Source organism: Nerophis ophidion, linkage group LG19, assembly GCF_033978795.1.
Source record: "Nerophis ophidion isolate RoL-2023_Sa linkage group LG19, RoL_Noph_v1.0, whole genome shotgun sequence".
Classification (NCBI taxonomy): domain Eukaryota; kingdom Metazoa; phylum Chordata; class Actinopteri; order Syngnathiformes; family Syngnathidae; genus Nerophis; species Nerophis ophidion.
The window spans coordinates 39,600,120-39,624,900 of NC_084629.1; the positions used below are offsets into that span (position 1 = coordinate 39,600,120).

The window sequence follows — 24,781 nt, forward strand, 5'->3', positions numbered from 1 at the left end:
AGTCTTAGACTTAGATTGCTCACATCTAGTCTTAGACTTAGATTGGTCACATCTAATCTTAGACTTAGATGGGTCAGGTCCAGTCTTGGACTTAGATTGGTCACATCTAGTCTTAGACTTAGATTGCTCACATCTAGTCTTAGACTTAGATTGGTCACATCTAGACTTAGATTGGTCACATTTAGTCTTAGAATTAGATTGCTCACATCTAGTCTTAGACTTAGATTGCTCACATCTAGTCTTAGACTTAGATTGGTCACATCTAGTCTTAGACTTAGATTGCCCGACAAGCAACGGTGATCAACAGGCTTTTACTCTGGAAGGTGACTTCCTGTAGGCTAAAGCTCCATATAAGGGCGTGTTGGGAGGCAGCGAGATAAGAGAGTGTTATATTTAACTTAAGGCCGGCACACAGAGACCATTGAAACAATGCAAGCTGCTAAAGATGCTAACTTCAAAGAACAGCTTGGTTACGAAAAACAAAAAAAAACGATAAAACAGGAAGTCTCACCCGCTCGCTGGCCTCCATCTTTTGTGCAGCCAGGAACCAAGTGACGGCGATGCCTTCGTAGGACAGCTCGCACTCAAAGGTGGCGTTCTGCCCGGCCGTCACCGTCACGTCCTTCAGCGGCTGCAGGAGGCGGATGGGCCGCGCTGAAGGGAAGACGAGACGTTCACGACCAATCACAGCGGACGCCGCAATAGTCCCACCCCCCCAGCCGCTCTCATTGGCCGACTGCTGGCCCCCCCTCACCTTTCACCCGCAGCTGAGCGCTCGACGTGGCGTTTTCCGCCGAGAAGTCCACGCCTCCCGCCATGTCCATGCGCACGTTGTAGAGGATCAGAAGATGTTTGCTTCCCTCCTCCTTTATCTCCACGTCCTGACGGGGTCAGAGGTCACAGGTCACCCAGAAAAACTCAACAGGTGGCGATACGGCCTCAAATCTACCTCAATATATTACCAAAAATATTTGGCCACCCATCCAAATGATGGGACTCGGGTGCCCTAATCACTAATCACAGGTGTATCAAATCAAGACTGTTTCTACAAACATTTGTGAAAGAATGGGCCGCTTTCAGTGATTTCCAGCGTGGAACTGTCATAGGATGCCACCTGCGCGACAAATCCAGTCGTGAAATTTCCTCGCTCCTAAATATTCCAAAGTCGACTTTATTATAAGAAAAGGGAAAAGTTTGGGAACAACAGCAACTCAGTGGTAGGCCACGTAAACTGACAGAGAGGGGTTAGCGAAGACTTTCTGCACAGTCAGTTGCTACGGAGCTTCCAATTAGCCCACGTACAGTACGCAGAGAGCTTCATGGAACGGGTTCCCATGGCCGAGCAGCTTTCGTCTAAGCCATACGTCACCGAGTCCAATGCAAAGCGTGGGATGTAGTGGTGTAAAGGACATCACCACTGCACATGCCTTCTCTGGACTGGTGAATCACACTTTTCCATCTGGCAACATGACGGACCAGTCTGGGTTTGGAGGTTGCCAGGAGAACGCTACTGTTCGGACTGCATTGTGCCGAGTGTGAAGTTTGGTGGAGGAGGAATTATGGTGTGGGGTTGTTTTTTGGTGTGTATGCTGCAGCTTTTTGCGATATTACGATACATAATCGGGCGTTTAAAAGTATTAGTATTTCAACACTCATTTGATCAAAACTAGTAATTTGATACTTTGGTTCCCAAACTTAAACATAACCTGGGAAAACAGTAATTCGGTTGTCCAGGAACCAATATTTTGGTACCGGTACCAAAATGTATTTCAATACTTTTCCATACTTTTCTAAATAAAGGGGACCACTAAACATGTCATTGTAGTCTTTATTGGAACAAAAAATGTTAGTGTACATGAAACATATGTTTATTATTGTAATTTAGGCCTTAAATAAAAGTTTGAACATACTAGACAACTTGTTTTTTGGTAGTAAGTAAACAAAGAAAGTTGGCCCTTAATTGGCCCTCATTTGCCCAAATTGGCCCTAATTTGCCTAAATTGGTCCTAATTGACTGAATTTGCCCAAATTGGCCCTAAGTGGCCCTAAATTGGCCCTTCAAACATTTTACAAAGTTATCACTGCAGACAGTTGTTCGTTAATTTAGTCCTTAAATGAAATGTTGAACGTACTAGACAACTTGTCTTTTAGTAGTAAGTAAACAAACAAAGGTGGCCATAAATTGGCCTAATTTGCCTTAGTTGGCCCTAAATTGGCCCTTCAAACATTGTACAAAGTGATCACTGCAGACAGTTGTTCATCAATTTAGTCCTTAAATAAAATGTTGAACGTACTAGACAACTTCTTTTTTAGTAGTAAGTAAACAAACAAAGTTGGTCCTAATTGGCCTAAGTTGGCCCTAATTTGGCCCTTCAAACATTTTACAAAGTTATCACTGCAGACAGTTGTTCTTCAATTTAGTCCTTAAATAAAATGTTGAACATACTAGACAACTTGTCTTTTAGTAGCAAGTAAACAAACAAAGGTGGCCATAAATTGGCCTAATTTGCCTAAATTTGCCCTAATTTGCCTTAGTTGGCCCTAAATTGGCCCTTCAAACATTTTACAAAGTGATCACTGCAGACAGTTGTTTGCCAATTTAGTCCTTCAATAAAATATTGAACATACTAGACAACTTGTCTTTTAGTAATAAGTAAACAAAGAAAGACTCCTAATTAGTCTGCAGTAACATATTGTGTCATTTATACACCTATTATTTTCTACACATTAAGAGGGACAAACTGTAAAAATGGATTAATAATCCACTTGTTCATTTACTGTTCAAATCTGCTTATTTTCTGATTGAACATGTTCCATCTACACTTCTGTTCAAATGTAATAATCACTTACTCTTATCTTCTTTGATACTTGACATTAGTTTTGAATGATACCACGCATTTAGGTATGGATCCGATACCAAGTAGTTACAGGATCATACAATGAAATGTAATACCTAATAAACCAATTCTGATGTAAAGGGTAGGTGTTGCGCTGTTTTCTCTTTTAACGTGTTCTATCTACCGTTCTGTTCAAATGTAATAATCACTTATTCTTATCTTCTTGGATACTTTTCATTAGTTTTGGACGATACCACACATTTAGGTCTCGATCCGATACCAAGTAGTTACAGGATCATACATTTGTCATATTCAAAGTCCTCATGTGTCCAGGGATGTATTTACTGACTTTATAAACATTATATGAATTTTAGAAAAAGGAAAAAATATTTTGTGACGCTAAAATATATTGATGTAATCATAGTAGTATCGACTAGATACGCTCTTGTACTTGGTATCATTACAGTGGATGTCAGGTGTAGATCCACCCATGGCATTTGTTTACATTGTGACGCTGGTGAGCTATTGTATCCTCTTACGTTGTGTAGTGAAGCATGTTTAGCTATTCCGCCTCCTCCAGTGATAAAGTATTTGTCTTTATCTGTCACCATGGAGACCAGGATTAGTGATTTAGAAGTAGCTAAAACGTTGCGGATGGGCGTTAGCCACTAGCTAGCTAGCCATGTCTTAAAGCAGCTCTTCCTGAGGGTGTTTCAGTGTTAGAACTTCACCTTTATCTTGACTTTTTACACCAAAATGCGTCCATTCTCCCTTTTCTGTCCACACACTGTGTCTGCTTGTAAGTACTCTGTGTGTGTGCACTGCCATACATGCTCCTCTGCTCCTGAAACCAGCAATCCCTGCCTAAGATGTTCTTAGACTTTGTGGGACCATCGAATGATTCAAATACACTGCATGTTTGGCATTTTGTGACATTTCTTCCAAAATGCGGTCACGGGAAAAGGAAGAAACAAAAAAAGAAGACAATAAACACAACTCTGCAACCTGGAAGTCAACCAACCACCTTCCCTGGAACTGTTAGTGTACCACTTCTACGATAATCTTCGTACGAAAACAAAAAGTGCGCTGACCCAATAAAGTCGACTCGTGTTTGCAAACACTTTGAATTGTTTCCTAATAATAATTAAAGATGGACGCCAAAAGCGTCACTCACCGTAGACGGATGCAATTCTTCTCCTCCCAGCTTCCAGTTTCCTTGGACTTCATCGTCAGAAATCTCGATCTCAAATCTGGCCGTCTCCAGTTCGATCACCTCGACACTGTAGAGTGGGCGAACCACCTTGATGTCACGCGCTGAAGAACACAGACCCAGACAAAGAAATGACGGTCAAGCAGAGAATCGTGCTAACATTCCTAGAACCCGGCCTGAGAGTTAAAACGTTTGAGTATTGACTTCTCCACGGCCCTACACTCCTCTCCGGGTCACTTGGAGACGAGGGGGAGCTACTTGGGGCTGCTTCTTGTGGATTATAGTTCGGCATTTAACACCTTAATACCTGACAGACTGGTATCCAAACTGTCAGACCTGGATTAAGGACTTCTTATCCAACCGCCCCCAGAGGGTGCAGTTGGGTCGCCACAAGTCATGGAGCCTGTACCTCAACACCGGCTCTCCACAATGCTGCGTGCTGAGCCCCCTTCTCTTCTCCATCTACACATACGACTGCACACCTGCCCACTCCAGCAACTCCGTCATCAAATTTGCGGATGACACCACCGTAGTGGGGCTCCTCTCGGGGGGAGAAGACGTGGCTGCATATCGGGACGAGGTGGAGAAGCTGTCGAATTGGTGTACAGTCAACAACCTGGCCCTGAACACCTCCAAGACCAAGGAGCTGGTCGTAGACTTCAGGAGCAATAAAACGGACATCCTGCCCCTGATCATCAGCAGGCTACGGAGGGCTGAGACTGGTTCTCGCTGCTGTCATTTTGGATTCTAAACTACCTTGAGGATTAAAAGTCAGTTCTTCCTCATGAGGAAAGATGGGGGATTTGGACTCTCCGAACAACCTAGCTTCAACCTATTCAAAAGGAAGGAAGATGGTTCGATTAGTCTTTCGCCCCTATACCCAGGTCGTACGACCGATTTGCACGTCAGGAGTTTCCTCTGGCTTCGCCCTGCCCAGGCATAGTTCACCATCTTTCGGGGTTCTCCGACTTCCGCTTCCTGGGAGTCCACCTGGCCAACGACCTATCCTGGAGCACCAACACCACGGCTACCATCAAGAAGGCACACCAGAGACTGCACTTCCTGAGAATACTCAGAAACAACCACCTCTCACAGGAACTGCTGGTGTCCTTCTACCAGTGCTCCATTGAGAGCATCCTGATCAACTGCATCTGCGTTTGGTTCAGCAGCTGCACGGCCGCAAAGAGAACGGCGCTCCAGAGGGTCGTAAAGACCGCCCAGGAGATCATCGGATGCCCCCTCCCCTCCCTGGCTGACCTGTACAGCTCCCGCTGTCTCAAGCAAACACAGAGCCTCCTGAAAGACCCATCCCACCCCAGGCACTGCCGCCTAGAACTGCTACCCTCGGGCAGACGCTATAGGGTTCTATCGGGACGAAGTGGATAAACTGTCGGAGTGGTGTACAGTAAACAACCTGGCCCTGAACACCTCCAAGACCAAGGAACTGGTGGTCATAGACGTCCGGAGGAATAAAACGGACATCCTGCCCCTGGTCATCAGCGTTGACTGCGTGGAGAGGGTCTCCGACTTCCGCTTCCTGGGAGTCCACCTGGCAGACGACCTATCCTGGAGCACCAACACCACGGCTACCATCAAGAAGGCACAGCAGAGACTGCACTTCCTGAGAGTACTCAGGAACAATTACCTCTCACAGGAACTGCTGGTGTCCTTCTACTGGTGCTCCATTGAGACCATCCTGATCAACTGCATCTGCGTTTGGTTCAGCAGCTGCACGGCGGCAAAGAGAACGGCGCTCCAAAGGGTCGTAAAGACCGCCCAGGAGATCATCGGATGCCCCCTCCCCTCCCTGGCTGACCTGTACAGCTCCCACTGTCTCAAGCAAACACAGAGCCTCCTGAAAGACCCATCCCACCCCAGGCACTGCCACCTAGAACTGCTACCCTCGGGCAGACGCTATAGGGTGCTATCGGGACTAAGTGGATAAACTGTCGGAGTGGTGCACAGTAAACAACCTGGCCCTGAACACCTCCAAGACCAAGGAACTGGTCATAGACTTCCGGAGGAATAAAACGGACATCCTGCCCCTGGTCATCAGCGTTGACTGCGTGGAGAGGGTCTTCGACTTCCGCTTCCTGGGAGTCCACCCGGCCCACAACCTGTCCTGGAGCACCAACACCACGGCTACCATCAAGAAGGCACAGCAGAGACTGCACTTCCTGAGAATACTCAGGAACAACTACCTCTCACAGGAACTGCTGGTGTCCTTCTACCGGTGCTCCATTGAGAGCATCCTGATCAACTGCATCAGTGTTTGGTTCAGCAGCTGCATGGCTTGCAGAGAGAACGGCGCTCCAGAGGGTCGTAAAGACCGCCCAGGAGATCATCGGATGCCCCCTCCCCTCCCTGGCGGACCTGTACAGCTCCCGCTGTCTCAAGCAAACACAGAGCCTCCTGAAAGACCCATCCCACCCCATGCACTGCCACCTAGAACTGCTACCCTCGGGCAGACGCTATAGGGTGCTATCGGGACTAAGTGGATAAACTGTCGGAGTGGTGCACAGTAAACAACCTGGCCCTGAACACCTCCAAGACCAAGGAGAGAACGGCGCTCCAGAGGGTCGTAAAGACCGCCCAGGAGATCATTGGATGCCCCCTCCCCTCCCTGGCTGACCTGTCTCAGGAAAGCACAGAGCATCCAGAAAGACCCATCCCACCCCGGGCACTGCCAACTAGAACTGCTATCCTCGGGGAGACGCTATAGGGTGCTAAAAGCAGGCACAAATAGATTAAAAAACAGTTCTTACCAAAGAGCCATAGTAGCATTAAACAGGCACTTTGAACCTGTTCACTGCAATAATGACAATAAAACTCTATTCTATTCTACTTCTCTGCTCATTGCTCAGAATCTTGCATGTCAGCTTGATTCTAATTTTCCTTACATGAGCCGGATTTTTTAATATATACTAACAGTCTTTTTGGACTGGACACTGGCCGAGAGTTGGTGGGCGGCCAAGGGTGGAGTCGGCTCTCTTGGTTGCTTTGTTGGGTCTGCTCCTGTCTCTGGCCATGCTCCCCCCACCCCAGCAGACGATGGCTTGGAACACCGCAGAGGCCACCACAGTGTAAAATGTTTTGTTGTTGTTTTACTTTTGTGGCTGTGTGTAGAAATGTCTGGTGGCATCAGCTCTTCTCTTTAAATGTCTTTAACCCTTGTGTCATGTTCATATTGTTGCTACTCAGCCAGCGTTTGTGGGTCTGATGGACCCCTTGCATTTTGAGGCTTTTAATGCCTCGCATTCTAACACTTTTATGTTAAAATACTGAACAGATGTTTTCCTTATCCCAATAAACATCTGTTCAGTATTTTAACATAAAAGTGTTTGGTTGTGAGGGATTAAAAGCCACAAAATGCAAGGGGTCCATCAGACCCACAGACGCTGGCTGAGTAACAACAATATGAACATTGCACGGAAAATGTCTCTGCCAGTTTCTGCATCCCACAGGGATTCTTCTTTTGTGTTTCTGCACCTGTGGTACCTAAAACAAGGTTGCAACGTTGTTTGTCAACACTGTCTGCTCTCATTTTCTCGCACAATTGACCCTCTGATGTTCTTTGTACCTACACTCTGTCCTCTTCCTGCCTAGACCTGCTGTGTGTGTGTGTTACACAGAACATCAATTTGGGGCGGCGTGGCTCGGTTGGTGGAGTGGCCGTGCCAGCAACTTGAGGGTTGCAGGTTCGATTCCCGCTTCCGCCGTCCTAGTCGCTGCCGTTGTGTCCTTGGGCAAGACACTTTGCCCACCTGCTCCCAGTGCCACCCACACTGGTTTAAATGTGGCTTGGATGTTGGGTTTTGCGATGTAAAGCGATTTGAGTCACTAGAGAAAAGCGCTATATTCTACTAATTTCCCCACTTTTATTAGCCCCCGGTCCAGTGGACCCGGACATCTTATATCTAATAGAAATGTGTAGGAAGGGGCTGTATGGTGTGTGGTCATTAAAAATGTATTCTGCTATATGTTCGTCACAGAAAATGAGCCAAAGTCAGTGAGTCTCAGTTTGAAAAATTAATTAATTGTGTCATTTTTCTTTTAATAAAAAATGGAAAAACTCCACACAAGGGCATCCTTTGTGTTCTTTGATGGTTCCCTCCTACACACATGTTTATGTGACCCCATCTCCAGGGGCCCAGGCTGAGACTGATTTTTTTTTTCAGCGTTTACCTGTTTCTCTTTTTTATTAGGGGCGCCCGAAGTTGGCGTAACGTTTGTCTGCTCTTGAGTAGAATTGTGCTGAAAATCCAAATTTCCCCTTAAAGAATTTCTGATTCTAATTCTGACCTGTAGACTCAAAGCCAGCATTCTTCACATGTACTTATTAACTCAGTGCTAGCACTCTGATAGCAGTTTAGTAAGAGTTAGCATTGCATTTTACCTTCAATGTTGAGATTGGCGGTAGTTTGGTCCGAGCCGCAGTCACAGGAGTACTCGCCCATGTCGCTCTTCTCAGCCTTGCGGATAGTCAGGATACGTTTCTTGCCGTCCCTGGTCAGGGCAATGTTTTTGGAGGGCGTGAGCTCTTTGTCGCCCTTGTACCATTTGACGTCTGCGGCGGCTCTGCTCAGTTCGCACACGAGCTTCACTTGGTCCTTTTCCACGACCGAGCAATTCTGTAGTTTGGTGGTGAAGTACAAGTCGCCCTCTGCGGAGAAACATGTTTCAGTGGCAAGCTGGCGAGGTTGGGATAGACAAGAACAGATAGGCGCTTCTCTTTGATGTTTCATTTGTTGTACTCTGGTACCGACTCAGAAACTAAGTACCCAGTGTACGCAGCATACTTGTCGAAGTGTTAGTAAAGCCAAAGATAACCAATCAAAAGCCAAAAACCTCATCTGTTGGGACTTCGCATTACTGGAAGATCCTAAAAGAAGATGAAATCTAACACTACGAAGCACGGGTTGTGGATTCCGGGACACTAACCGATGACAGTGAGCATGGCGCTGACACTCTTGTCCATGGCCTCCACCTTGATCATGGACGTGTCGTCCATAGCGACGTCCTGGAGGGTCAGCGTGTGGACGGTTCCCTGTTCCGACATGTGCACCACCTTGCTTGGGTGAAGGCGCACGTCGTTCTTGTACCAAACCACCGCTATCTTTTCATGAGAGAGTTCCACGCTGAACTCTGCCGTTTCACGTTCCTTCACCGTCACGTCCTTGATGGGTTTAACAAACTTCAGGCGGATACCTGTCACGAGAAAAGCCGAAAAAAAACCTCAAGACATTTTTTGTGGTTGAGGAACCACGGTAGTTGCCGGCCTTCTCCTTGTTTTTCAATCTACCAGATACTATGTGGTACCTTGGATGACCAGCTTGCCGGTCGTTCTCTTGTCATCTGCTTCAAACATGTACTTGGCCTCGTCTTCATAGGCGGCCGACGGGATCAGCAGGACGTACGTGTTCCCGTCCTGGATCATCTCATACTTGTCGTTAGTCTGCAGCTCCTGTGAACCCTTCAGCCAGCGGAAGCTCTTCGGGGCTCTCGACACTTCCACCTCAAACCTGGCTGGGTCTGTCTCGTACACGTGCACGTCACTCAGCGGCGTCAGGAAGTTGAGAGGAAGCTCTGAAAGACGAAAAAAGTTAAGTTGTTGCCCTGTGACTTAAGGTGACCTGCGGCTGGACAACATGAATCTGGTTCAGAAGACTGTTTACTAAAATGCTGAGTAATCGAAGACAGACTTCTTGGAATTTTCTAAAAACTTGACAGTCGGTGAGTCACCTTTGATATGTAAGTTGGCAGCACACTTTGCGTTGGCAGCCGTGTAAACCACCTCGCCCGTCATGGGCACTTTACAGTTGTACAGGATCAGCGTGTGTTTGCCTCCCTCTTCGATGATGTCCACATCCTGCCGATTTAAAGATAATCATCCCTGAATCCAAGACACTTGAAAGATGAAACAAGCAGATTTGAAGAGTCAGCAGAAGAGGCTCTCACAGAAGAAGGACTCAGGACTACTCCATTCAGTTGCCACTGCCCGTGCACATCGTCCTCAGAGATCTCCACCTCAAAACGAGCCGTTTCTCCGTCAAAAAGCTCTACACCGTAAATCGGTCGAATCAATTTGACCTTGCGAGCTACCAAAGACACATAAAAGTGCAAATATAAGAACCTTGAGCAAAGAAAATTTTCATCAGAGTGACAGTCAAGTTTAACCTTCAATATTGAGGTTAGCCACCGTCTTGTCGGTTCCACAGTCGCAGGTGTACTTCCCCTTACTGCTCATTTCCACTTTCTTCAGGACCAAAGACCTTCGAGTGGTCTCTGTCTTCATTATCACCATCTTGGAGGCAATAATCTCCTTCTCCTCGTAATACCAAACAACAGGCACGTCTTTGCTGAGCTCACAGTCCAGAGAGACCGGGTCTTTTTCAGTGGCCGTGTAGTCTTGGAGTTTCACCACAAACACAGCGTCACCCTCTGCAACGACACAGTCCGGTCAAGTATTGAGGAGTCAAATTTGAATGTGGTTGCGAAGGACTGCCGCCCACTGATTGGTCAGGTCAATTACGGTGGACCTCATTCTCAGGGATTTAATAAAGCTTGCAAACCGATGATCAAACCCACATGCAAATATAACAAAAATAAAAAAGTGTTACCTATGACTGTCAGCTTTGCCATGGAGACTATTTCTTTAGCCTCTGCCTTAATCTGGCAGACATCATCGAGCGTCACCTCCTTCATTTCTAGAACATGCGTCTTTCCTTCCACATGAGTGACCACCGTTCGGCTCAAGTGTAGTTTGACTTCATTGCGGTACCAAACCACGGGTACGTCGTCAAGAGTCAGCTCCAGCTCAAAGCGAGCCGTTTTACCTTCTTTGACAGTCTGGTCTTCAAGTTGCCTCACAATTTTAAGTCTGGTGCCTGGAATACAGCAGGATTCGCCACGCCCGTTAAAGAGGAGACCCGCACAAGAACGCACTTTGAGCAAGAAACACCACAGAGGTGATCACGTTGGACTTACCTTCCACAGTCAGCCGACCAGTTGATTTCTGATCCAAAACTTCTATCGTGTACTCGGACTCATCGTCAAACTCACAGCTGTTTATGATCAGCATGTGTTTCTTTCCATCGTCGATAATTTCATATTTGGGGCCCGAGACGATAATCTCTGCCCCTCTGAACCACAAGACCTTTGACACGTCCTTGGTGACGGTGCATTCAAATTTAGCTTGTTTCTTTTCAGGAACAGAAACGTCCTTTACGGGCTCAACGAAGCCCATTTCGATCTCTGCCAGGTTGGAATCATTTTGGTGGGTTACTGCTCCGACACGCTCACACAAAAACAAGGCATTTTTCCGGGCTTACCTTTGACGGTCAACATGGCGCCGGTGATGGCATTTAAAGCCTGATAGGACACTTCGCCCGCCTGGTCCAGCTGGACGTTCTTTAAGGACAGGAAACGTTTGTTCCCTTCGGCTTTAATGTCACACGTCTGGGGGGGGGGGAGAAAGGCATCTCGCTCTCAAAACACAATTTCATACAATCAACGGAACTCCGGCATACCCATGTCATTAAAACAGTTCTAGCCGTATGTTGCACAGGGAGCGGCAGAACTTACCGGAGATCGCGTCAGCACTTGTCCCTGAAGTTTCCATTCCCCGACGACATCGTCCTCGGAAATTTCCGTGTCAAAGTTGGCTTCTTCTTTTTCAACCACTTCGAGGCTAACAAGTGGCTTCAGGATCTCCGCTTCACGCTCTGACCACACAACAAGAGTACCAATGAGATGTCTTTTTTCATGGCCTTCAAGTCACTCACAACACGTTCACTTGGGATGGCACCCACAAATTGAGGGTGCGAGTCAATCATTCCGCTGCGAACTCACCCCCAAGGGTCAGCTTGGCCATGTACTTGCGGTCTTCCACTTCCACGGTATAATCCGCCACGTCGTCCGGCTGGCAGTTGTTGATGGTTAGAGTCATTAGGATGCCGTCTTTGACGATCTCCACCTTGTCAGAGGGCGCCAGCAGGGTTTCGCCTTTGTACCACTTCCAGTTGGGCGTGTCCTTGAACAGCTGACATCTGAAAGTTGCCTTGGCCTTGGGTTTTACGTGCTGGTCCCTCAGAGGCTTCACCAGCCAGTCTTTGATGACCTCTGGGCGGAGAAGATCACAAGATATATGTTCACGCCTAACAAACATGATACTTTAGTCTTAGTTAGAAATGGTTAGAACAGCTCGGATGGTCGTTTTCCTCTTCAGTCCAGAGGACACGACGTGGACAATTTCCAAAAACAATTTGAAATGTGGACTCGTCGGACCACAGAACAGTAAACATGACACAGGCTATAGGTTCTTAAGAGCTAGCAGCTACACAACAGCTAAGCACACAAACTAGACATACGTTATAAGTGCCACAAAAATCATAGTTCCAAGGCATGTTAGAAAGTATCCAGTAAGGAACGTGTCTGCATCGTTTAATTTACTGTGTCCATACACTTAGGTAAAACGGAATCAATCCTATTTGGGTCCCATATCAAACTTAAGAAGTTTGATATGGGACATTGGGACATATGGGACAGTGGGTGACATTGTTATCACCAGGAAGGATGAGATCACCTACCTAGGTTCCATTCTAGAGGCTAATCTTTCCTGTGATAAAATGGCAACCAAGGTGATCAAAAATGTCAACCAAAGAATGATATTCCTCTACAGAATCTCCTCTCTGGTCAACAAAAGCACCTTGAGGATTCTAGCGGGAACTCTCATTCAACCCTTCTTCTCCTGGTACCCCAGCACCTCCAAAACCCTAAAATATAGACTCCAAACATCCCAGAATAAGCTAGTCCGGGTACTTTTACACCTCCACCCCAGATCACACCTCAATCCAACCCACTTCTCCAAAGTGGGCTGGCTCAGGGTGGAGGACAGAGTAAAACAACTTGCACTGAGCCTAGTCTATAAAATCCGCTACACCTCCTTGATACCGAAGTACATGTCAAACTACTTCCTTAACGTAAATGACCGCCATAATCACAACACCAGGGGGAGCTCCACAAACCACGTTAAACCCAGGTTTCGATCTAACAAAGGTCTTAACTCATTCTCATTCTATGCCACATCAATGCGGAATGCACTCCCAACAGGTATAAAAGTAAGGGCATCTCTATATTCCTTCAAAAGCGCTCTAAAACAACACCTCCAGGCAACTTCAACACTTTACTAATACCCTCCTCCATTCACATCCCATCTCCCCGGATTATAAACAGCTCAAATGTACTTCTAATGTATATACTTGTTCTTATGCTATGTGAACTCACTATGTTCTCTGCTGGCTGTACATATCCTACTAAATAAGACCTACACTGTTTCAATGTCCACATCTCTCTGTTGATGCAATTGTTGATGACTGAAGTTCTGATATCAACCAAAGCTCCTCATCTCACCCCCTGGATTGTAAATAATTCAATGTATATACTATGATGATTAACTTGTGTGATGACTGTATTATGTTGATAGTATATATTTGTACCATGAATTGATTAATGTGGACCCCGACTTAAACAAGTTGAAAAACTTAATTCGGGTGTTACCATTTAGTGGTCAATTGTAGGGAATATGTACTGTACTGTGCAATCTACTAATAAAAGTATCAATCAATCAATCAATCAATGACTCAACTCAATGAATTATTGTGGCCAATAAGTGTCGGCAGGAAAGATAACCACTTCACCTTAAATACAAGGTTAAGTTTAAGTTAAAGTACCAAAGGCAATACACCATGTCAAAATTAATAAAGAAACAGGTGAGTCACAGGTCAGGTTTGACTGGACAAAAAAAAAGCAAGATCAACAGTTTTTAAGACCAAATATATTAAAGTGGCACTCCACCCGGAAAAGGGTGGAGTGCCATCTCCGGGTTGGGGAGGAGACCCTGCCCCAAGTGGAGGAGTTCAAGTACCTAGGAGTCTTGTTCACGAGAGGTGAGATCGACAGGCGGATCGGTGCGGCGTCTTCAGTAATGCGGACGTTGTACCGATCCGTTGTGGAGAAGAAGGAGCTGAGCCGGAAGGCAAAGCTCTCAATTTACCGGTCGATCTACGTTCCCATCCTCACCTATGGTCATGAGCTTTGGGTCATGACCGAAAGGATAAGATCACGGGTACAAGCGGCCGAAATGAGTTTCCTCCGCCGGGTGGCGGGTCGCTCCCTTAGAGATAGGGTGAGAAGCTCCGCCATCCGGGAGGAACTCAACGTAAAGCCGCTGCTCCTCCACATCGAGAGGAGCCAGATGAGGATGCCACCCGAACGCCTCCCTAGGGAGGTGTTTAGGGCACGTCCAGCTGGTAGGAGGCCACGGGGAAGACCCAGGACACGTTGGGAAGACTATGTCTCCCGGCTGGCCTGGGAACGCCTCGGGATCCCCCGGGAAGAGCTGGACGAAGTGGCTGGGGAGAGGGAAGTCTGGGCTTCCCTGCTTAGGCTGCTGCCCCCGCGACCCGACCTCGGTTAAGCGGAAGATGATGGATATATAAAGTGGTGGTCATGATGTCATGGCTGTCTTGACTTTCCAATCATTTCTACAAGTCTTATTTTTTTAGTGATTGGAGCACATACTTGTTGCTCAAAAAGAAAAAATAGTGAAGTGAAGTGAATTATATTTATATAGCGCTTTTTCTCTAGTGACTCAAAGCGCTTTACATAGTGAAACCCAATATCTAAGTTACATTCAAACCAGTGTGGGTGGCACTGGGAGCAGGTGGGTAAAGTGTCTTGCCCAAGGACACAATGGCAGTGACTAGGTTGGCAGAAGCGGTAATCGAACCTGCAACCCTCAAGTTGCTGGCACGGCCACTCTACCAACCGAGCTAAACCGCTAAAATAGAGTTGCAGAAATGATTGGAGACCCAAGACAGCCATGACATGATGTTCTTTATAAGTGTGTGTACACTTTTGACCACCACTGTAGATAGGTAAGCAAAAATGTCAACTCCAGAGATCAAAGAGCTGTATATGTCCACATACTTTTTTATCGGACACATTTCGAAGTCTCCCGAGACGAGACTCTAAAGAGGTCTCCTCATGCCGTGGACGCTCCTTACCGATCACTTTGACATTGGTGCTGGTCGTGATTTCCTCCTGTCCCACCACCTCGCACGAGTACACGCCGGCGTCTTCCTCCGTGGAATTCTGAATAGTCACGGCGTGCTGCATGCCGATCACATTGATGGCCAACTTCCCCGCCTGTCTCTTCAGTTTGACCCCACCACGCTTCCAGACTACATCCCTCTCCTTGTTGAGCTCACATGTGAGGTACATGGGCTGGCCTTTCGTACACGACGTGTCCACTTCCAACTCCTTGATCCACTTCACCGGCAGCTCTGCAAACCAACAATAATCATTAGAATTCTGAGAAGACCGGGATTCCGTACCTGAACCATAAAGGAGATCAATGACCTAACCTTCGACGATAAGTTTTGCGGTGCAGGTGATTTCCTTGCCCGCGTTTTTGGCGATACAGGTGTACACTCCAGTGTCTGACAGCTGGACATCTTTGACCATTATCTTGCGATCTTTGCCGTCAGATGTGAGCTTGTACTTGGGGCCCTCACGCAGGTTAACGTCTTCTTTCATCCACGTAGTGATAGCAGTGGACGGCGACACCATACACTCGAACACGGCAGACGAGCCGATAGATTCTGCTTCCTGCAGCACGATGTCCTGAATCTTCTTGATAAACTTAAGTGGGACGGCTTTCAGCTTGAATCCACCAAAAGGTTCTTCCGGTGGTGAAGGGCCTTTCCCACCGGGCCTTAGGCCCCGGCCCCGGCCACCGTCCCCGGGAGAGGGCGTTTGTCTCACTGCAATAGCCGAAATAAAAACACAGCTGATTACTTTTAAGAAGAGGAAGTAGGGATTGATGTAAAGAGTTTAGGACAAAGAAAGTCTTGTGGAGGAAGATACTTTAAAAAAAAGCCAAAAGATTTTTAAGACGTTAATAAAAATGCTTATTAAACATGACCCAGATAACCATAAACGACTGCATGAAGACCGATAGTTCTCACCCCGGAATCCTCGTCCGAGTCCTTTGGCAGGTTCTTCTGCTGGTTTGCCATCTGGATAAGTCACGGAAAGATTGGCTGTTACATATTCAGTTTTTTCAAGGACCGATATTTCTTTGCAAACAATAGCATTGACATTGAAGATGGACGGACGACATTTAGAAGGACGACAACAGGTTGGATTAACTCCGTAAACGAAGGATGAGAGTGAAGATGATGATGATTTTGTTGAAGAGGACAATGGTATTGTCAAAAGAATTGGATCAGGTGACTTGAAAGTGTGAAATTAGGATGACACAAGTTGTTGTGGATGGTCGATCGTGCATGGGGCGGTGCTGGGGAGGCGGGGGGTTCCACTGTCATTGGGAGGGAATTGTCTAGACGTAGCCTCACCTTGTTTGCCGTCAGGCATGCCTGGAGTCTGCAGCGATCCATCCATCCCTTCACCTTCCCAGCTCTCTAAGGGAACCAGCTCCCAGCCCCAGGCCTCCTGATCCGCTTGCATGTCCTCGTCTTGTACTTCGTCTTCAAATACTTCCTCCTCTACCTGGGTAGGAATTTTCTTCACCTGTACTGCGCTTGGAGAGACCTCTTTCATTAGGGGAACCCTCACGCTGTCAGCTTCATCCAGGCGAGAGGCCTCCTCCGCGGAAGGTTTCTTTGAAACTCCGGAGATTTGTGGTGAAACGGTCTTTGCCTTCTGAGAAACAGTTTTATCAAAGAGTTCTTTGGGTTTTGGCTCATCGACTGTCTTCCTTTTTCCTTCAAAGTTTTCAATGTCCTTCAAAGTCTGCTCAACTTCATTTTCTGTACTTGGTCGAGGTGAAGAGGTCCTCTGGAGTTTGGCGACTGTTTTAACGGTATCTATTTTTCTCTGTGGGACTTCATGTTCATATTCTGTTTGTGGAATTATGTCCGTCATTATTCTGACACTGACATCCTTAGGAATAATACCTGGTCCCTGCTCCTCTCTTGTAGGCTTCTGTTTGTCTCGCGTAGATTTTTTAGAGCGTTCATCTCGTTTGTGACTGAATACTTTTGTATCCACAAGCGTCTCGTCTTTCTCTGACACTTTTGCTGCCATTTGGACTTCAGGCTTCAGAGACATTTGCACCGTGTCTAAAGGAGACAATAGTTGAGCTTTAACATGTTCCTCCTTTGGAAGCTCAATGTCAGCTTCCTTTTTCAACTCTTTGCAAACACCAGGTGTTAGATCAGGACTCCTGGAAGCACCGACTCCAACCTTTGTGAATTTCGCACTATCGGTGAGTTGAACTGTCTTCTTCGGACTGAGTCCCCTATCAGGTTCAGAGTCTTCCACTGTTGTTTCTTGAACTTCTTCCTCTTTTGTCTTTTTAGACTTATCCGGCTCAAGTACCTTTTCATCGCCCTGTCCATGCCGCACAACTTTAGGCTCTAGTTTTACTTGTAACATGTCTGATGGAGACAGTAGTTTAGCTTTAACATGTTCCACCTCTGCAGGCTCAAGATCAGCTTTCTTTTTCAACTCTTTGCAAACACCAGGTGTTAAATCAGGACTCCTGGAAACACTGACTCCAACCTTTGTGAATTTCGCACTGGCGGTGAGTTGAACTGTCTTTTTCGGACTGAGTCCACTATCAGGTTCAGAGTCTTCCACTGTTGTTTCTTGAACTTCTTCCTCTTTTGTCTTTTTAGACGTATCTGGCTCAAGTACCTTTTCATCGCCCTGTCCATACTGCACAACTTTAGGCTCTAGTTTCACTTGCAACTTGTCTGATGGGGACAATAGTTGAGCTTTAACAAGTTCCTCTTTTGGAGGCTCAATATCAACTTTCTTTCCCGGACTGAGTCCACTATCAGGTTCAGAGTCTTCCACTGTTGTTTCTTGAACTTCTTCCTCTTTTGTCTTTTTAGACGTATCTGGCTCAAGTACCTTTTCATCGCCCTGCCCATACTGCACAACTTTAGGCTCTAGTTTCACTTGCAACTTATCTGATGGGGACAATAGTTGAGCTTTAACAAGTTCCTCCTTTGGAGCCTCAAGATCAACTTTCTTTCCCGGACTGAGTCCACTATCAGGTTCAGAGTGTTTCACTTTTGTTTCTTGAGCCTCTTCTTCTTTTGTCTTTTTAGACACATTTGGCTCAAGTACCTTTTCATCGCCCTGTCCATACTGCACAACTTTAGGCTCTAGTTTCACTTGCAACTTGTCTGATGGGGACAATAGTTGAGCTTTAACATGTTCCTCCTTTGGAGGCTCAAGATCAACTTTCTTTTCCGGACTGAGTCCACTATCAGGTTCAGATTCTTTCACTTTTGTTTCTTGAGCCTCTTCTTCTTTTGTCTTTTTAGACACATTGGGCTCAAGTACCTTTTCATCGCCCTGTCCATGCTGCACAACTTTAGGCTCTAGTTTCACTTGCAACTTGTCTGATGGGGACAATATTTGAGCTTTAACAAGTTCTTCCTTTGGAGGCTCAAGATCAACGTTCTTTTCCGGACTGAGTCCACTATCAGGTTCAGAATGTTTCACTGTTGTTTCTTGATCGATTGCCTCTTTTGTCTTTTTAGACACATCTGGCTTGCGTACCTCTTCTTTGCCCTGTCCGTACGGCACATCTTTAGGTGGCCTCATGGTTTCTGATGCCTCTTTATTTGACATAAAGACTTGTTCAGTTGTCGAGAGTGTTAACTCTCTGTGCTCGCTATCAGAAAGTAGAACTGTCATTCTGGTGACATCTTCTTTACGAACCTGTTGTTCTTTTGGCTTGGTGGGACCGCTTTTCTGTTTGATATGTGTTTCTTCACATTTTGTTTCGATTTTTTCAGATCGTCTTAGTTGAACTGATTCATTCTGCGTATCTGCAATAAGCACTTTAGTGTCTTTTTGATCAGTAGTTGGCACTTTGACCATTTTGTGTTTTTCTTTGATTTGTTCCAGAATGTTTATGTTCTCTTTATGTTCTTGGGCTTCACAAGGGTCAAGTTGACTTGTTTCTGTAGAGAAGACTCCTTCGGATCTTCTGTGTGTTATCAACTCCCTATCTACCCTGTCGTGTAAACCATGAACACTGAGTTCTTGGTCCAAATGCTTAGTCACCTCTACCTTTTGACAGTGTACATCCTTCTCAGCTGGAACAGGTTTTCCTGGAACTTTTGTCAACCTGATGACTTCCCCTATCGCTTCCTTCTCTTTGATCTTGAAGGTACGCTTCATCTTCTGTGTTGCTGTCGTTTTTGTCCCCTTTGCCGATTGAAGAGGACTCTTAACTTTCTGTGTAGTAGCCGCTGTGATTGATGCAGCAAATAAAGGATTGTTTGTTGACATACAAGTACACATAGACACATGTTCAGAACTGAGTGACAAACAACACAATTCAGCGCAACAAATAGATTTTTGTTCTTTCACAGTAAACATGAGTATACCTTTAGTTGGTCCAGGAGCTTTAACTGGTTCCTTGTCTGCAGTTAAATGAAATCAATATTAGTACAGTTATTGCCAACGTTTTTCAGATCTGTGAAGAGTTGAAATCAAGATTTTTTTGTACAAAAAGATCGTTAAATGTTCAGTGCATAACAACACATTTTTTTTCACCCCCTGGGTGACAATTTTTACCTGTAGGTGAAGACGCATCCTTCACATCAGAAGATGGTTCCGAAGGTTTCTCCTCTGCCAGAACAAGATGGACCACAAACATGGCAACAACATGAACAAACTTTTAAGACTCAAACCAAACAAGATACATTTTGATGCCACGGGAAAGAAAGTATGTATGGACTATGGATGGCGGACACAACGTGACGCTACCTGGAGAAGGAATGAGTTCAGCTGGAGGCTTTGGTGCGGGTGCAGGCACTTTCTTTTCCTTTGGAGGAGGCACTTAAAGATAGAACAAAACAACGATCACACCCAGAAAACCACACAAGGACAAAGATCAGCAAATGGACAGGTAGACACAAACTGACCGAAGATCTGACCGCTCAGCCAGTTAGAACAAGACACATTTCTTTAAAAAGGAAGTTATTGAAGATGTACCTGCGGGGGGAGATACTTTTTGGTCTAGACCAGAAGGAGCCAAGGCTTTCAACTCTTTCTTCTCTGAAGGATGTATTTTGAAAGACACCAAGACACATCAGCCACAAAGAAAAAGACTCGAGACATGTATTGTCACATGTGCAGAGACTGCAGCAAACCACAGAAACTATCAACCATTACCTGAAGGTGGAGCAACTTTCTCCGTGGGCGGTGAAGGTACTGCCATAGATGGTTTTGTCTCTGGAGGAGACGCTTCAGAAACAAGAGATGCCAGGATTATGGCCAGAACACGCTCAGTCCAAACACCACATCAAACAGGACTATAAGTATAGTACTGATAACATGTAGGGGTAGATGCACAACAAACTACTATACACAAAATAACCCAACCAGGTAGGAGTGAAGATGGGTGGAAGTCAAGTGAGAATATTGAAAAGTGACAAAAGGGTTTAGTTTGTGTAAGCAGGGGAAGAAAAGATGGTTGTGAGCAAGTCTTGGAAGAAGGTGGATCATGGCCTCAATACCTTTACGAAGCATCAACTTTTCCATCTGTGATTTCTTTACTTGACTCTGCTTTCCGTCATCTTCTTTCCCTGCTGACTGCTCAGTTCTTGTCCGTTCTTCCGTGAAAAGTGCTACAGCACAATCTTCACGTTTTAGTGGTGAAGACGGATGCATCTCAGTCGTAAGAGGTCTTGGCTGTGGTCCAACAAGTTTGGGTGAGGACACATTGTTTGAGGAAGTATCTACTTCAAGAGGAGATGCTTCCCCTGAAGGAAACATTGTACTCCTTGCTGATGGAGCCGTGTCCTTCAAGGGTTCATGGACTGGACCAGGGCGCAGTTCTGTTTTAGACGGGACGGATTCTTCTTGAGGGGACATTCTGTTCATTGAAGGTGATTTCTCAGCAACGTCCTCACAAGACACATCTTTGACTTCGTCAGCTGGAGATGTTGTCAGCTCTTCAGAGGGAGGACTGCCTTTTATGAGATGGGAAACAGCAGTTTGGGAAGGATGTGACACTTCAGCAGGATCAGCTTGCCAACTTGGTTTGGGTAATGCTTCGTGTGTGCGTTTTGACACTTCAGTTTCTACCTCTTTGAGTTGTATTTGCGAATCACTTTTGTCGGACCGAGTATGTTTCTTTGTCATAGCCTCTGTTGCTGGGGGTTTCTTCTTTTCATCGTAAGTATCTAAAGTTCCTGCTAGTGTGGCTTTGTGTTCCGGGTCAAAATGTTCCACCAATGTGTTACCATCGTAGTCTATGCAAGAGTTTTTGGTTTTCTCAAAGGGCTCAGGACTGCTTTCTGTGCGGCCTTCAAGGTAGCATGTATGAACATTCCCCTTTTCCTGTGTAAGAGTGTTTGGTTGGCTCTGGTCTTTCTTTCTCTCTACAATTTCTATTTCAGATGTCCCAACTTTCTCTTCCTTTGTAAGAATATACTGTTGGCTCTGGTCTTTCTTTCTCTCTACAGTTTCTTTTTCAACTGTCCCAACCTTCTCTTCTGTGTGATGGAGCTTAGAGATCCGTACTTCTTGAACATCCTTTAGTATAACAACATTTTCAGCGATGGTCTCTCTGTTCTCAGCCGCAAGAGAAGCTGGGATCATCGAGGTGGAAGAATTGCACCACGGAGCAGTGGCCAAGAAGAAAGTGACACAGACAAATGGAACATTTTAGTGCGGTCTTTCAGTTCAAGGTTATCATTTACTCTGATGACACCACATGTCGAACAGTACAAACACATGACACTCAAACGCTGCTCTGGAAAAGGTCGAACTATTAACTGTTAGCTAGATCACTGGTGTTGTGTAGCATTTGTCTATGTCCATGGTGCCAGCAGACAAAGACAAAAAACACACATCAGGATCAAACAAGTTAGATAAGTCAGAAAAAGTCAGATGTAAAGATAGCTACCTTGTTGTGGCTTTTTAGGTATTTGCTTTGGTCTTTTTGAGTCGTTTGCTTGTGGACCAGCTTGGCAAAGATGTTCTGGCTCCTCAAACCGTCGACTTTTATCTTGTTTTGTCGGGGGTTCTTTTCCTGACGTAGCTTCTCGAACCGTCTTTGGGGTTAGGGTTACCCTTGGTTGGTCTTCAGACTTTTTGACTTCTTTGGTCATGGTCTTTGGTGTTACTAGTCGATGCTTTGGTTCTTCTGGTTTATCGTGGGGAGGTAACATATCGGTTTTCTGTGGCTTCTCGTTGATGACGTCGGATTGTCTCACTTCTGGGACAGCTTCAAAAATGTTTGAGAACGATTAATTTGACAAACATTTGACAAATCACACTCTATCGAGTGCCGAATATGCAGACACATACAAAGTACAACTCAACCCCATCACCAAATGAAGAGTAAGCTTTTCTATGCAGTACTTTGTGCAGGAACGACTTCAGCTATAGGGCTGGTGAACTTTAAGAGACTTGGTTCTTTTGGTGGGAATGTTTCTTCCACTTAAGAGAGTAATTATGTGTGGTTTCGACTTAAAATGACACTAAAACATTGAAGGTCACGTTTGTTTTAAGGACTGTTATGAAAACACTTGTTGAGAGATCTGTCGTCATTGTGTTGTAGTTTGTACATGATCAAACAAGCAAGAATGAAGAATGTGGCCGAGGTATGAAGAGTGACTGACATTACCTTGCACTTTAGAAGTGTCCGTTCTTTTCTTGGAAGTCTTAAGCTTGTTTGCCTCCACTGCAGTCTTCTTAGACACCGGAGTCACCTTGGAAGCAGCCAGAGTCTTCTTTGGATCTACTTGCGGCTCAGACTTCAACTCCACTTGAAAAAGATCTGGATCAGCCTTTGTGGCTAAGACCTTTTCGATTTTAGGTGCAGCTTCTGGTTTTGCATCTGGTTCTTGTTTAGATTTGGGTTGGGAATATAGATGTGATTCTTCTTCAGATTTTGATGCAGCTTCTAGTTCTTGGTTTGGTTCTGGTTGTAGCTCCGCTTCTGCTTCTGTTTTTTGTTCTGGTTCAGCATCCAGTTCAGCTTCAGGTTCTGCTTTTTCTTGTGGTTCAGCTAGTAGTTCTTGTTCTGATTCAACTTCTGGTTCATGCTCCGATTGTACTTCTTGTTCTGGTTCTAGTTCTGATTCAGTCATTGGCTCTGCTTTGCGGTATGTTTTCAATGCTTTAAGGTTAACAGAGACAACAAAGACTTCAATACAGCAGATGGGTCATTCTGACAGAGCAACAAAATACAGACAGCAATGCTACACACATCGTAAGAGGACAGCGGACATGTCACAACTTGAAAACACAAACAAGTGAAGGCTCTGAAGAAGACGTTATCGTTACCTTCAGGGACCCCGTGTTCCTCTTGTCGAGGCAACGCAGCAGCCATCATCTCCAGCTTCTCGGTGTCAGCTTCTTAAAAATATTAACTCATTTGACTTTTCTGACCACTACTTATCAAGATAAGGAACACAACTATGCTGAAGAAGAACAAAGAAAACCGACAGCAGGTATTTACAAATACCTTTAGGTGGAGCAGGGGGCGCCTCCTCTGGTGCGCTGTAAACCTCGGGAACTTGAAACATCAAGAAAGTTCATGTCAACTCTACAATGGCCACGGGCAGTCTACTATTCTACTTCCTGCTTCAATGTCATGAGAGCTTAGAGCAGCATCACAAAAAATAAGCAGTTTGACCAGCCAAGCAGACTTTTCATGATGAGCTTGTTCTGGCTATAAGCAAAGAGAATGTGAAAGAAGACGCAACAAAGAAAAACTGGACAAAGACAAAGAAGAAGCTGGTGAAGCTGATATCTGATCCAAGGACGCATACAGACATGTTGAAGGCGGTTATCACACTAGACCATTCGTGCCGTGCTGGACTCAAATGGGATTCCCCCCCACCCTCTTCTGGCCCTGATCACCTGTGCTCACAGGGAGAATTCATGTTGGACCCATACTTAATTAAGACCACTTCTTCCAATCATGCCATCTTGAGCTCAGATCAGAGCGCTCTAGCCAAAAGTGATGACTTTGTGACACGGGTCGGACCACGGTACTAATGGCCTAGTGCGAGTACACCTTAATACACAAAGACAGGTCGGGCGTTCCCACTCTTACCTGAGACGGTCAGCTTAGCATTCGAGATGTGAGGACCACACACCACCCGGTAGTTTCCCTGGTCTTTGGACTGGCAGTCCTGGATGTTCAAGCAGTGGTGTTCACCATCGCTGCTGATGGCGTATTTGTCGTTGCTCTCCAGTCTCTGGGTTCCTTTGTACCAGGTCAGCGTGATCTCTGGGTAGTTGATCTTGATACGGCACTGAAAGGTGGCGCTCTTGTTTTCAGACACCACCTGATCACTGATGTCTTCCAGGACAGCGATGGGCTGCGGGTTCAAAGTCATTTCATGGAGTAGACACTTAACAAACTGCTTTACTTAAAGGGGAACATTATCAGCAGACCTATGTAAGCGTCAGATGGTGCAGAAAAAAGACCATCTATTTTTTTAACCGATTTCCGAACTCTAAATGGGTGAATTTTGGCGAATTAAACGCCTTTCTGTTTATCGCGCTGGAGGCGATGACGTCAGAATGTGACGTCGCCGAGGTAACACAGCCGGCATTTTCATTTTCAACACATTACAAACACCGGGTCTCAGCTCTGTTATTTTCCGTTTTTTTAAACTATTTTTTGGAACCTTGGAGACATCATGCCTCGACGGTGTGTTGT

General features: G+C 45.7%; 1 protein-coding gene across 1 annotated transcript in view; it reads right to left on the minus strand.

The window, feature by feature from the left end:
• Positions 1-24,781, minus strand: part of LOC133538371 (titin-like) — a 263,574-nt gene that overhangs the window by 133,373 nt on the left and 105,420 nt on the right. The window contains exons 75-103 of the mRNA XM_061879957.1: positions 24,170-24,437; positions 23,576-23,626; positions 23,395-23,466; positions 22,733-23,227; positions 22,010-22,330; positions 20,616-21,692; positions 20,272-20,343; positions 20,092-20,154; positions 19,864-19,935; positions 19,672-19,725; positions 19,482-19,517; positions 16,467-19,343; positions 16,077-16,127; positions 15,474-15,872; positions 15,114-15,392; positions 11,899-12,168; positions 11,632-11,771; positions 11,379-11,505; positions 11,035-11,301; positions 10,668-10,934; positions 10,225-10,488; positions 10,006-10,145; positions 9,790-9,916; positions 9,367-9,633; positions 8,989-9,255; positions 8,444-8,710; positions 4,012-4,151; positions 755-881; positions 512-654 (exon numbers count right to left, since the gene is read on the minus strand). Of these exons, the coding sequence (XP_061735941.1) occupies positions 512-654; positions 755-881; positions 4,012-4,151; positions 8,444-8,710; positions 8,989-9,255; positions 9,367-9,633; positions 9,790-9,916; positions 10,006-10,145; positions 10,225-10,488; positions 10,668-10,934; positions 11,035-11,301; positions 11,379-11,505; positions 11,632-11,771; positions 11,899-12,168; positions 15,114-15,392; positions 15,474-15,872; positions 16,077-16,127; positions 16,467-19,343; positions 19,482-19,517; positions 19,672-19,725; positions 19,864-19,935; positions 20,092-20,154; positions 20,272-20,343; positions 20,616-21,692; positions 22,010-22,330; positions 22,733-23,227; positions 23,395-23,466; positions 23,576-23,626; positions 24,170-24,437 (9,000 nt within the window). The remainder of the gene's footprint in view (positions 1-511; positions 655-754; positions 882-4,011; positions 4,152-8,443; positions 8,711-8,988; positions 9,256-9,366; positions 9,634-9,789; positions 9,917-10,005; positions 10,146-10,224; positions 10,489-10,667; positions 10,935-11,034; positions 11,302-11,378; positions 11,506-11,631; positions 11,772-11,898; positions 12,169-15,113; positions 15,393-15,473; positions 15,873-16,076; positions 16,128-16,466; positions 19,344-19,481; positions 19,518-19,671; positions 19,726-19,863; positions 19,936-20,091; positions 20,155-20,271; positions 20,344-20,615; positions 21,693-22,009; positions 22,331-22,732; positions 23,228-23,394; positions 23,467-23,575; positions 23,627-24,169; positions 24,438-24,781) is intronic.